Source organism: Nansenia antarctica (genome assembly GCF_963989245.1).
Source record: "Nansenia antarctica genome assembly, chromosome: 6".
NCBI classification, from domain to species: Eukaryota; Metazoa; Chordata; class Actinopteri; order Argentiniformes; family Microstomatidae; genus Nansenia; species Nansenia antarctica.
Genome location: NC_137676.1, coordinates 27051507 through 27066268, shown reverse-complemented (window position 1 = coordinate 27066268; position 14762 = coordinate 27051507). Strand labels below are relative to the sequence as shown.

The 14762-nt window shown below is 43.3% G+C and overlaps 1 protein-coding gene across 1 annotated transcript in view; it reads left to right on the top strand.

Annotated features, from left to right (window-relative positions):
• The window catches only part of fer1l4 (fer-1 like family member 4), a gene marked incomplete at both ends in the record, with an annotated part of 122058 nt that overhangs the window by 30508 nt on the left and 76788 nt on the right, over positions 1 to 14762 (top strand). The window contains 7 exons of the mRNA XM_080535374.1: positions 7105 to 7272; positions 8371 to 8431; positions 9121 to 9252; positions 10605 to 10667; positions 10820 to 10904; positions 11686 to 11848; positions 12292 to 12475. Of these exons, the coding sequence (XP_080391500.1) occupies positions 7105 to 7272; positions 8371 to 8431; positions 9121 to 9252; positions 10605 to 10667; positions 10820 to 10904; positions 11686 to 11848; positions 12292 to 12475 (856 nt within the window). The remainder of the gene's footprint in view (positions 1 to 7104; positions 7273 to 8370; positions 8432 to 9120; positions 9253 to 10604; positions 10668 to 10819; positions 10905 to 11685; positions 11849 to 12291; positions 12476 to 14762) is intronic.

The window sequence follows — 14762 nt, the reverse complement described above, 5'->3', positions numbered from 1 at the left end:
GGAGTGGATTTCTGGATATGGGCAATCCCCTACTCATAAAGTGGAACGGATTTGATTGTGAAGCAATGAAAATAACGCTGACCAGTCATGCAACATATTTTTGATGGCAAATGTGGGGGGGTCCAAACGACCTTGTTTCAAAGGTGGGGGGGACACGTCCCCCCCCAAATATGTGACACGTTCTAGTCTTTTGGTCCGCATATCGGCAACCAATCAAAATGTTCAAACTTTTCTTTTGAAACACGGAACTACGTTTCAACGTTGTTGAGAATCACAACACAAACGCGCTAGTCAAGCCAAAATACTGCAACGCAATGGATTCGGTGAGTAAGCCCCACTGCTACCTAGTTAAGTATAACACTACTTTACATTGTTAGCAGGCTCACAAAACAAGCTGTGTTAGTTGACTAGCGATGTGTCACTGATTTTCAACGCGGAAATGTATTCAGATTTTTCAAAAGAAAAGTCTGATCATTACATCAGATCCCGATATGCGGACCAAAGCATTAGAATGAGACACATATATGGTGGTGACGCCCATGAGTAGACTACAAACAGAGCAAAACAAGAAAACAACACCAGAAAACAACCAATAGGCAGTAACGTGCAGTGAGGTCATTGGCTGGGTAGGCAGTGAGCTATTTAAAAAAAATCATGCGATTAACGCAGCAGCCAGACTTCAAATGGCATAGCGCATACTATAAAGGCAATCAATAGCCCTTATATCTTTTAACGCAGGCTCAAAACTCACTTCTTCAAGAAGTAGGTCTACTACCAGAATCCTCCCTGCACCTATTGTATTGTTAGTTTGCTATTCTTCTCTATGCTATTGCTATTGCTATATTGCTATACTGTATTTTTAGTTTGCTATTCTTCATTTTGCCTTAAAAAAGCAGTACACTCCTACGTTAAATGCAATTATTGTAAGTCGCTTTGAATAAAAGCGTCGGCTAAATGACTGTAATGTAGGCTAATATACTATACTAAAGTCAATCACATAGCCCATATATACTATACTATCAAATAGCTGGTCAAAAATGTCAAATGTATTGTTATCTCATAACTACACATAGCGTAGCGCAACAGCCTGTATGGCATTGCCTACATTCACCTAGAACCGCGGCGCGAACAGCAGAGGATGCCGCTACGGCAAGCCAAACGCAAACTGTCAATCATGCTGTCAGAAGCAGCGTGGACCGGTGCCTCAACGTCCTCCAATGAAGACAATGTGAGAACAGACTACGCATGCGCAAACCTACGAAACCGTTGGTCTATCACTTCGCATAGCACAGAAGCACAAGCACAGTCTGCCTCAGCCTCTGGGAGCAAACTCTCCTGGTGCCAGGGCATGCATTATATTTTTATAACAACACATTTTACATCATTTATTTTTATTTTAACAACATATTAACACATTAAAGTTAAGAATAATGAGTAAAATAAATTAAAAATATATATTTTTTTGAGATAAAAAAATAATTAAAAAATATTTTAAAAAGACTGATATTCTTTTTCTTTCTTAAATGCCTGGGTGAGGCACTGCCTACCCTGCCTCACCTGACTGCACGCCACTGCCAATAGGCTATACAATTATAACCAACAACCAATCAGTTTTTACATGTGCTTAAACTACAGATGGTAAGCTTTCAAATGATGTGTCATATATTGAAATCAGAGAAAGATTGAACACGACAGGCGTATTTGAATATTGGTTCACCTCAAACACTGAATGGGAGAAAAGTGACTATAAACGCAGCCACAGCTACGAACGTTGCTAACAGCTAGCTGCTAACAAAACACATCGCTACGAAGGTCTAAAGTGTATTTTAATAACATCACAACATGCTGGGAGAACATCGACATGCTAAAAACACATAAGTACACAAATAGATGAACACACAGTTCTTACTTTTGAACACGAGCTAAAACGAAAGTATGTTTACAAGCAGGGCTGCCAAGTTTCACCAAAAGTTTGGAGTGAGATTTTTTGGCGGTGGAGCGACCCAAAACTGTGCACGTTTTGGCAGCGGCGGCCCCTCTCTCCCACCCAATTATTTGTGCTAGTTTCCTGCAATTTTACATGTTGTTCGTAATAAACCAGCACAAGAAATGAAAATAATAAATAATAACATTTTATAAAACAAGAAAAAAATTCAGACAATATATCATATTTATGAAATCTTAATAAACAAATACAGTAGCCTACAGACTCTAAAAGAAAAATTGGCCCCATCAACAGGACTCAGCCCCTTGGTCAGCAGCAGAAAGACCCGTGGTCATCATCTTATATACAGTGCATTGCTCATAGATGGCTATCATGTTATACAGTACATACAAGGGTTTTTCCTGGGTCAGAATGAGGGCTTGGTGGGTGTTTTTGTGCGCACACAGCGCGCCCCAATTTTTTGGGAGGGACCCCAAATTGTTGTATTTGTATTGTAAATTGTAATTATTAATAATAATTATTATTATTAATGTACCTGGTTATGTTACAGTAGAGAAACAAAAAACAGTTACCAAAACTGAGTATTTACTAGCTAAGATTGGCAAAAGATTGGCGTGGTGCAACCGAAATTAGTAAACAACTAGTTTGAAACTAACTAGGGGTTTAGTAACTACTAAATGCCTGCATTTAGTAATGACGAGTTCTACAAGGCCTACTCCAAAGAACTTGCTCCATTACTACTAAACACCTATAATGAAGCCCTGGAAAAGGGAAAACTTCCTCCTTTTTTTGTTTTCTGAAAAGCCCCGAATGTTTTACTTTAAAAAAAAAAAGAAATCTCTCGTGAGTAACGTGCAGTACCGGAGTCCAACAGAGGCCATTATTACCCTTATTTTGAAGGAAGGGAAGGACCCTTTAGATTGTAAGAATTTTACACCTATCAGTTTAACCTCCTGCGATAGTAAGATATTATCAAAAAATTCTGGCTAACCGCCTTGACAAGGTGATAAACTCTCTGATTCACCCCGACCAGGTCGGTTTTATACGCTCCCGTTCCTCTGCAGACAATGTTAGGAGATGTGTTGATATTATGTCGGCCACTCGGGACAATGCCTCTCCCATGACCGCCATCTCGTTGGACGCTGAGAAGGCGTTCGACAGGGTGGAGTGGCAATACTTGCTCTCCGCCCTGGAATGCTTTGGTTTCAGCAAGAAGTTTATAGAGTGGATTAGTCTTATATATACTAACCCTACGGCATCAGTGCTTACCAATGGCATTATGTCATCTCCCTTTGAGCTGGGTAGGGGTACGAGACAGGGGGACCCCCTCTCCCCCCTACTCTTCGCTGTTGCTCTCGAACCGTTAGCAATGGCTATCCGGAGAGAACCCACGTTTCCAGGTATTCAAATCGGTGATAGATGTCATAAACTGATGCTATATGCGGATGACATTCTTTTATTTGTCTCAGATCCAGAACGCTCTCTTTCCTCACTATTTAGAATCATTGACAAGTTTTCATCTATTTCAGGTTATAAAGTGAACTGGACAAAGTCGGAGGCTCTTCCTCTTTCACCATATTGTCCCAAATCCCTCTTTCAAGCAGGCACCTTTTCTTGGCCTAAGAAAGGCATTAGATATCTTGGCCTAACATTCCCCCCCTTACTGGCTGATTTAGTTAAAATAAACTTTGTTCCCCTATTGGATAAACTGCGGGCAGATGTAGAGCGGTGGTCTCCACTATTTCTCTCCATGTGGGGCAAAGTAAATATAATTAAGATGACCTGTGTTCCTAAATTTAATTACCTGTTACAAGCTCTCCCAGTCCGAATCCCACTACACTATTTTAAACAATTTGATCAAATTTGTAATAAATTCTTATGGAACAACAAACGTCCTAGAATGAGCCTGCGGAAACTGCAGAGGCCTGTAGACCGAGGAGGTCTTGGTGTTCCTAACTTGTTATATTACCATTACGCTTTCACTCTCAGGCACATGGCACACTGGACTCTGCCTCCAGAGAGAGCCCCCCCGTGGTTCCATATTGAAAGTGCCATCTGCACCCCTCTGGCACTCAGGTGCTGTATTACGGCCAGACTAGCCCAAGAGAATCGATCGCACCCTATTTTGTCCCATATACAATGGGTTTGGAAGAGAGTTGCTTACATCTTTAAATTTGACCCCTATCTTCACCAGTCTGCTGGGATCTGGCTGGACCCTAAGCTGTGTATAGATAAATCGCCCTTCTTTTGGAAGCCCTGGTTTCAAAAAGGTATCGAAGTTCTAGGAGACCTATATCAGGATGGAACGCTAAAATCTTTTGAGGCTCTTAGAAGGGAATTTGATTTACCATACAATCAATGGAAGTATCTACAGCTAAGACACTTAATGGTGCAAACATTTGGCTCCCCCACAATTGCCCCACCTAGTGGTGATGCACTTGAATGGTTTTTGAACATTTTTGGACTAGGTCATGAAGCCTCTGCCTACTACTCGAGGATCCTAGTGGCCTCAGACCCAAACATATGGTCCCTTAAACTAGCATGGGAAACAGATTTAAATGTATCATTTACAGAGGCAGAATGGGGAAGAATTCTCAAGAATGGGAAAAAAATGTCAAGGGAACTCCGAACGAGATTGATCAAGATTATTAATAGAATCTACTGGACACCATCCAGGCTACATAGAGTGGGTCTGGTTGACAGCTCGGAGTGCTGGAGGTGTAGTGACAGGAATGGTACTCTAGTGCATATGCTTTGGGGATGTCCAAAAACCCAGGAGTATTGGCTAGCCATACATGGTTTTCTGGAAAAAATTGTTGGCCTTGACATTCCGTTCACCCCCAGTCTTTTTATTTTGGGTGACCCCAAAGCATTAAGTGAGGTGACTCCACCACTCGCCAATTGGATCCAGACTGCGTTAATGCTAGGACGGAAACTATTGGTTAAAGAGTGGAAGGCCTCATCAGCACCAGCACCGTCTCTGTGGCACATTTCTCTTGGGCAGCTGGCAGCCTTAGAACAATTATCATATAGGCTGCTAGATAAGGTGGAGGATTACCGCTTGAAATGGGGGCAGTATCACTCATATATTGAGAAATAATGGCAACTCCAGCTCCTGTAAATAGCAATATTTTTTATTTTATATTTACTTTAATTTATTTATAAATAGCAATATCCCAAATGTAAAACGTGAAAGTAAACTGCTATAAGTAGGATTGTTAGACAATGCTGTAGATTTATATTGCTGTACATCACCTTCATGTTTTGTTGTGTCTATTTTTTGTCTTTTTAATTTATTGTCCAACGTCAACTGTTACATGTGATGTATGTCTGTTCATTGTCTGTTTATTGAAAATACTAAAAACTATAAATCATAAAAAAATGTATGCACATATTTTGCTACCACAGTTGCCAGATGGAATTGACAATGTCCAGCCCAACCAGTCTAAAAGCTGCCGAATCCACCCGTCCAGTGTGACCAAAAGTAGCCCAATCTGGCAACCCTGCTTGCTACGTTCTTGCAGCTCGCGTGAACACAGGTTCTTCCATCAGCGCTCGCCTGCCGCTTCGATTGCAGACTCAAGTTAACGCGCGTGCAGAAAGATGCCACGAAACTCATGTCCGGTAGCTTTCTTTCAAGGAATTTCAAAAATAAAAGTCCCGTAAAAAAAAAAAAAAAAAAAAAGTTATTTCTCGCCGTGAGAAATAGAGATGCGGCGTGAGAGCGTGAGAACTGGTTGAAATGCGTGAGTCTCACGGTGATTGCGTGAGACTTGGCAGCCCTGTTTACAAGTCAACCCTCCCTTACCGGTAGCCTCCGGCAAACGAGAATAATGAATCCAATACACAAATTATAAGTGTTTAGTGATCGTTAAACTGTTGTTTATTATATAGAGCGGGTACTTTAAAACTTCAAGTTGGTGTTAAGAAAAAAACCGAAAACGAGATATTGTTGACACAATAAGTTTCACTTCTCCCCTTCGAGTGAGAGTGTTGTGTGCAAGTTCACCAGTCAATATACAATTGGTCTCATTGTGACGTCTGCGTCCACCGTCAAAAATCAAACTTCGCCGAATTTTTACTTTTGACGCAGCCATCGGACGCAACAAACGCAGCAAGTGGAGCACCTTTCATTGATTACAATGCATTTGATCCCAATTCCGGACGCAACGCACATTTGACGCAACGCTCGATGGCCATGGTGGAGCTTGGCCGTAACTGACCTAAAGCTGCGTGCACACCGCGGACCGTGACCCACCGTTCTGGCGCAACCTGGTGGGATGGACTTGACGTACTTCAACGTGCGATGCAGATGCAAAGCTCTACTCGTGTTGCTAGCGAAGTTTCCCACAGAAGTGGGGAAAAAAACGTCAGATTAGATATATAAACGGGTTATTTTGATAAACTGGACACATTTTGTGAATATATATGGTTACTTTCTCGCCTGAAAACATATAAAAACTTCATAAAATGACATTAACACTTGTAGAGCCAAATTACAGATTTTAGCCAATGGCGGCCAAAATTGAGGATTCAAAATCTGAGGCGAGAGCTGAGGCAAGAAACTACTTCCGGTTTACTTCCGGTTGTTTTAACGGATCCAACGCAACGCAAAAAGCTGACATTTTTGGACTGAATGCCGCACCCCGACGGTCAAGAAACGCAATGCAGAGCAATTCAACTGATCAACGCAACGGCCCCATTGAGATGAATGACTTCCGGTGCAACGCAATGGCCTTGTGTGCACGCAGCTTAAGACAGGAAATGTTTAATATGATTAAATGTCAGGAATTGCGAAAAACTTAGTTTAAATGTATTCGGCGCACTACATGTGTATGTAGAATTCTGACATTAACTGTATATAAATTATATATAAAATATAACTTTATTAGACCTTTAGTGGTGTGCCAGGGGGAAAATCTATCAAACTTTGAAGCTTCACACTAAAGTATTGAAACAAGACTTCAGAACTTTTCCAAAAGATGAGCTGGTATCAAGTCCACTATTTGATTGAGCAATATAATTGAGAACAGGTGTAAGAAATACCATTTAGTACACTCTTGGAAAGTCTGGAAAGTTCCCAGATCTTCTTCTCACAATGATCCCTCCATCAAGAAACTTCCCAACTTCAAGACAAATTCTCTCTCTGACCCCTCCAGCTCCAAGCAGAACTTAAGCTCTGACCTCCTTGACCGCAAGGCCAGGACATTAGGGCGTGGTCTGATCAACACGGGTGATGAGGAGGATGAGGAAGACGCTGATGACGATGATGATTATGACCTCACAGACATCGAGTCTCCCAACATAACTTTCACTCCAATCTTTAGGTGAGTTATTTTGTGTGTTTTTTCTCTGAAGAGAAAAACAAAATCAAGCGAATAAAACATCCACTACAATATCCATTATGTTTTTGTCAAAAGGGCCCAATACCATTTCACCCCTCGGCCCTCCATTTTAGCCCTACCCTTCCATTTTGCGCGTTCACATGTACGCTAGGGGTGTCTCAATTCTTGTTTTCGGGGTTCTTGTTTGGAGGGGTAGGGCTGCATAGCCCTCCAAACAGAGGTTTTTAAGGACCAGACTCCAGAGCCACAACACTCTGTTTTATGAAATCCCAGAATGCCTTGCGAATCATAGGCATGATAGTGAAAACAGGAATAAGCAGGAAGGGAAAACCACAAATGTAATTATTTAATAAAGATGAAAAAAAATATGATAACCATCGTATTATCTTAGTTTAATGTCATTTCAATGTATTATAGACCTTTTCTTTATAACAAGCATAACAAAAAACATTGCTATTATGCCTATGTGTCTAGCAACTAGTAGCTGTGTGTCTAATGTTAACCATCTAACGTTACATATGTTACGGCTGATTTGTGCATGACAGTCCCACATTTTGACATATTTCCATGTCGCATTTCCCCCCTTTGATGGCATAGGACTCCTGAAATTTAACTAAAGGTCAGTCATGAAGTTGGCAGAGTATGAGCACAGGTTGCTAGCCTACAGAGCACCGCTATTTTGTCATGAACTGGCCTGACAATGAAGCATTGTTGTTTTTTATTTGATGACTTGTTTGATCGATTGATAGCGTGAAACTTAAGTTGTGAACGAATCGCGAGCGTTGATACTTTTCTATGATACTACTGATGAAGTATCAGGGTATTGAAGGGTTATTCCATTTCATAGGGGAAGATTTTCAACCACTACCCCTTGTGACTCTCTTCTGAGGGGCAAGCCGAAAAGCGAGTGGCACTCCGAAACGAGGGGCAGGGGTAAAAAAGGGAAATGGGATTGGGCCTTAGCCTTCACTGTCTACCATTGATCTTTCTCATCATTCTTCCTGAAGTAGAAATGTTTTCAGGTCACACTGTGTGCCAGAAGCCGGACATGTTAACAGTTAGATGTTGTTTGTGTTGAAGCCGTTGTAGAGCCCTTTCCAAGCGTGTACTTGCCGCCACCCCCAGAGTGCAGACCTTTCAGGTGAGTGATACATGTAGAATACTGACACTGAAAGCTGTACAATTAGAGATTAAAGCACAGAGCTGAGGTGGGTGAGATTCAACACTTGGGACAGTCATAAAAAGTGAAATAATCAGAATTGATTAGGTCCATTTTGAGTCACCTCTGTGTGTAGGGTCATTTGTTAATCAGTCTGGATTTAAGATTTCATTATTATCTGGTTGATTCAAAAAGTGGTTTAAGGCCCTTTGCTCAGTGTCTGGAATGGGACAGTGTTGTTCTATGTTCAGGTGTGTTCAGGTGAATGTGACCGTGTTGCTTTGTGTTCAGGTGTGTTCAGGTGAATGTGACCATGTTGCATTGTGTTCAGGTGTGTTCAGGTGAATGTGACCATGTTGCTTTGTGTTCAGGTGAATGTGACCGTGTTGCTTTGTGTTCAGGTGTGTTCAGGTGAATGTGACCGTGTTGCTTTGTGTTCAGGTGTGTTCAGGTGAATGTGACCGTGTTGCTTTGTGTTCAGGTGTGTTCAGGTGAATGTGACCGTGTTGCTTTGTGTTCAGGTGTGTTCAGGTGAATGTGACCATGTTGCTTTGTGTTCAGGTGTGTTCAGGTGAATGTGACCATGTTGCTTTGTGTTCAGGTGTGTTCAGGTGAATGTGACCGTGTTGCTTTGTGTTCAGGTGAATGTGACCTTGTTGCTTTGTGTTCAGGTGAATGTGAACGTGGTTGAGGCTCAGAAACTGACAGGAGTAAACATTAACCCAGCTGTGTACATCAGAGTGGGAGAGGAGAAGAAACACACGGCAACTCAGAAGTCCACCAACTGTCCTTTCTACAATGAGGTTGGAGAATAGAATAGAATAGAACCTATAGGGCCCTATTATGCACTTCATAAGTCTTAAGCAATAAGACGAGGCGGTAGATCTAAACTTAAGACGTGGAGGCGTGGTCAAGGCCACTTTGCTATAATGCGTGCGGTAGTGGGCGCCTAAAACACGGCGCTAAGCAAAGAAATTAGTCATGGGTGTGTTTTGGGCGTCTTCTCAATCAACCCAATCAGCGTGCCAGGTGCCATTCCCTTTAAGAACCGGCTGCGTTGAGTCTTTAGCGCTATGCTATTATGGAAGTCCTAAGAAGGAGGTCAGCGCGCTTCTCTGCAGAAGAAAGTAACAAGCTCGTGCATGAGGTCAAGGCTCGTCAGTTCGCAATCTTTGGAACGGCGCGAAATCCTCCCCGAGCCGAGGTGGTGAAACAGGCGTATATATGTATGTCAGTTACTGCCTGACGGGTGAAGCGCAGCTCATACAAGCATTGCTGCTCTGTAAACAGAATACAATAATGTATATATAGGCTATATTATACATATTTTAATAATAGGCTATAATATAATTGTAATTGCAATATATTATAGCATTATTAACAGTTGGATCACCAATTGAAAGCGCTAAAATGCTTAGATCACGAATCCAGGATTGATTTGAGATTTGGCCTACCTGTCAGCCCGAGGAAACAAAGTCGTTGCCGGTATATGCGCTCGGCGCGCCATCTTCGTCTATCATAATTCCTTCCTAGGATATATTCCATTGTTCTCTCTCTCTGGCTTAACATTTGCCAGTGGTGGCATTTATACTGTGACCGTAATTGACGTCTTGCCGTGGAGCCACGTGCGTGTTCATGTGTGCCCACATGCATGCGCAAACCGCGGAGGCGCGCTTGTGTTTCAAAACGTGCATGAAGTCTAAACTTAAGAACTTTTCAAACCACTTCTTAGCGCTAGGAGCAAAGTCAGATCGCATAATAGCAGGGGCGCCGCCGCCTAGTGCACTTAATTATATATGAACACTCCCACAATGAGTAATATATGCACGGGAGACTTACGTCTTATGTGTGGGCGCCTATCGACACCTGCATAATAGCAGTAGCGCGTATGAAGCGCATAATAAGGGTGGCGGTAGGTCTTAACCTGGCGGTGCGTCTTAATTAAGACTTAAGACGGCAAGTTAAGAAGTGTATAATAGGGCCCATAGTGTCATACAGACATGTATGGTAAGCTATACATTGACTCTCAGGAATAGAATCAAATTATATGCAGTGGGATCTGAATAAGTAAATATATCTGATTATATAACAATGGTTGTGTTGTCAGTGTATCAGCTCACCCCACCTCCACATCCTGTTCTTCTCTTTCTTTCAGAACTTCATGTTTGAATTCCAGGAGACACAAGATGTTCTGTTTGATTCAGTTATTGAAATAACAGTAAGATGCCAGAATTGTTTGTTGTGGACTTTAGAGTTTTGATAATGAAAAGAGTATTCAAGAAATTACAACATGAATGCAAAAGGAGGCTTTTGACCTGAAGTGGTATCATTTGTTTACTTAATGTGATGGGCTTTTACCTCACCTGCCAGGTCGTTCACAAAAAGACACTGGGATTGCTAATGAAGCGTATTGGCACCTTCAAGATTGACATCAGCACTGTCTACAGCCAGCCAGGTAAACAGTAGATGACAACAGCTTTGGCTTTGTCGGGCAAAACATATAAACAGGACTTGATAGCCAATGTCTGCTCACTAGTGAACAAAATGGATGAACTCAAACTCAAATGACCTCACAGACAAGGATTATGGATTGCAACATTATGATTTTCTCTGAAATATGATGGCTTAATACCAGTGTACCGGATAGCGTTGCTATGCTAACAGAACGGAGGCTTTTCTAGGCAGACAGGACAATGGAGCTGTATAAACCATACTGTACATAGCTACCTTAACTGTACATAGTTTACTACTATCCTCTCCTGTATATAGCGCTAACTACCATGCTTGCCATACTGTACCTATTATCACTATCACTATTATGTTTTATATCACAATTTGCATTTCTGGTTAGATACTAAACTGCATTTCGTTGTCTGCAATGGCAATAAAGTTGAATCTAATCTAATCTAATCTAATCATCACTGTCTATAGTGAGCCAGGTAAACATGGTAACAGGGTATGGTATGATATTATCAAAGGATCAACTTGTGGTCTTTTGATGAGACCATGAAGAGAGGTGACTCTATCCTTTCAACAAGGTCATTTCATGGAATTAAGTAGCCTAATATCAATTGAAACAAGTAAACAAATATAATTATGCAATTGTATTATTGTATCTGTATCTAAAAAGATTACATGGGGTGGTATCACATTACCCATAAAAGAGGATATTTTGTTCTCTCTCTCTCTCGCTCTCTCTCTCTCTCCCTCCCTCTCCTCCTCCTTTATCTCTGTAGATCACAGATTCTACCAGAAGTGGGCCCCTCTAACCGATCCCAGCGACACCAGAAAAGGGGTGAAGGGTTTCGTCAAGTGCACCCTGAGTGTGGTGATGAAAGGAGACTCTGTGGGCATGCCCAGTCTGCCTCCTCTGGGCAGCCAGAACGACGACATCGACAAGTCAGTGATGTTATGAAGCCACCATCCATACAGTTACAACATTGCTACATCAACGTCTATCTCTATTAGACCACCTAGGATGTTACTACCATGTGACTACACACATGTAGATTTGAATGTTCTAGGGAACACTACAACTGAGCACGAAAGAACCTGACATATAATATTGTTCTACTGCATTGTTTCTAAACACGAACTCTGTATCGCTTTAAAACAAGGTTAAAACTAGAATGTTCATCAATCTATCATCCCATGGATGGGCAGCCCATCCATAGCTCCAGGCCTGTCCCTCAGCTGTCTGACCAGAAAAGGTGGCGAGAGGAGACCTCTTTGTTATTGTTTGAATCCCAGAATGCCTAGGTATGAATGTACTGTATATGATGACCATGCTTCCTTCCACCCTGACTGGACAGTACTTCTGGATCTTCTGTCTCTCTGCGTAGGAACCTGCTGCTGCCTAGGGGAATGGCGACCGAGCGGCCGTGGGCACGGTTCTTGGTGAAGGTGTACAAGGCGGATGGCCTGCCCAGCATGAACGCTGGTTTCCTGGGCAGCTTCTCCAAGATGATGGGGGACAAGAAGATCTTCATCGACCCCTACGTCCAGGTCACCTTCGCAGGCCAACAGGTAGGCTAGGCCTACGGGCAGCATCGGATTTTTTGATAATGATGATTCACTTCATTTAAGCAATATCACACGAGAGGGAGTGTGTTATACTGAATATCAACAGGGCTGTGATTGGGTCGTTGGTACGAGGCCGGCACCTTGAGTCACTGCGTAAGAAGCTAACAGCTCGTGTGGCGTTGATGAGGCGACTGGTTGGCTCGGGCTGGGGCGCCGGCGCAAGGACCTTGCGCACGGCAGCCCTAGCCCATGTTTATTCAACCAGTGAATACTGCGCCACAGTATGGTGTCAGTATGGTGCCTCATCGACTCGCCTATAAACAAAGCCTTGCGCATTGTGACAGGATGCCTGCGTCCTACCCCCGTGGACAACCTTCCCATTCTAGCAGGCATCCAGCCCGCAGGCATCCAGTCCGCAGGCCTCCGCCGCATGGGAGCCACAGCACATCTCGCCTGCCGGGCCGTGGAGCTTAATAACCATCTGCTTCATGATAGGCTCACTATAACAGCGGAGCCCTCCCGTCGAGACACCCATTTGTTCCTGCCACACAGGATCTCAGGCAGGATGGGCGGATCATATGTGGCGCACGGAGTGGGAGGCAAACACCTCCAAACTCCGTGACCACATCCCAGTCGCCGGCCCTGAGCCCCTCGGGATGGACCTACCAAGGCTATCCTGGGTGAGGCTCAATCGTCTACGGACCGGCGTTGGGCGTTTCCGCTCATCAATGCACAGATGACCCCAAATGCGTTGTGCGAGTGTGGCGCAGAGCACCAAACCGCAGACCATGTTATCCTGGACTGCCCGGTGTACCACCCACCCAACGGGATGCATGGTCTGTCGGTATGAGATGACAAGACGATGACATGGCTTCTGGAGGGGTGTCCAGAAATATAGCCCGGGTGAGCCCCTCAACCAGGTCTCGGGGTGGTAAAAGGGTAGCCCCTCGGCCCCGAGCCTGGTGGAGTGGAGAGGAAAACAACAACCCATACGACGAAGACGAAGAAGAAGAAGGTAGTAGCACAGCACGGCCAGGCTAGCGTTGTCTGAGAGCGGCTCGCAGCGGGTCGGTCAGCAACACACAGAGCCGGGGGACAGGAACGATGGTGTAGAGAAGTGTGAGTCCAGTGGGAGTTAGTAATCCAGTGATGGGGTTATGGTGGCGGTGAATACTGTAGTCCGGTAGTGGAAGCAGTGAGAGGCGGGAGGTGGCGGGGGGGGGGAAAGCAGCGGAGATCAGTAAAAAATAAAATAAAGTAACAATAGAAATAGAAATAGTGAGAGAAAAAATAATATTACGGAGACTTTTGGGGGAAGGCGAGCACACAAAACAAGGTAAACGTTGAAAACAAGAAACTATAGACACTTTAAGACAGGACACAAAAGGACAGGACAGGGAAACAGAAGCAGCAGTCGCAACGCGGACACCAGCGGTGCTCTGAACCTGGAAAAGCAGCTACGGCAGACGCAACAGGACAAGAACATTGATATTAGCTGTTCCTTACAGCATGTAGCGTATTAGCTGTTCCTTACAGTTTTCAGTAACGCTGCTAAAAATGCTAGCTGCGCAGATGCTGCTATGTACCCTTCCCACAAGCCATTCTTAAAGGTCACATATTATACTCTTTTTCAACTACTGTATTTAATATAGGTCTCTGGGGTCCCCACAACATGTCTTTGAATTTTTTTTGCTGAAAATATCACTCAGATTTTAATCTAAAGGCATTCTAGCCTCATGTTTCAGTCATGTTCTTGACAGGATGTTTCTGTGTGTTCAGCTTCTTCTCCCCACTCCTGAGGTTAGCTAGCTGATGTCCTGTAGTGCTCCAGAAGAGAGGCTAGGGGAATGCCTCTTTTTTTGCACAACTTATAAAAAAGAAAAAGTCTTAAATTTGGATCGGGTGGCAAGATGCATTTGTGGGTGGGGTGAGCCCACCCCTGCCCATAGCTAGCACCGGCCTTGCAAGCTAATCTGACCACCCGCATAATTACTTCAAAAACACATGCTACCTGGAAGTGTAATAAAAACACTACGCAACATGTTTGATATTCATTCCCCCATTGTCATGTCTTTCTAAAAGCAACCTTATAGCCTTTGAGTGATGCTACGTGTAATTATACATTAAACTGTTTACTAGAACTCGGCCAATACATTGTCGCGCATTTCCCTTGACAACTCAACTTTAGAATGGCCACTATCACAAAACAATTCTCAGGTAGTTTTTGCCTGCTGAACGGAAAGCCATAGACCTACATGAAAACAACTATCATCTGCCGATAAATGACTTG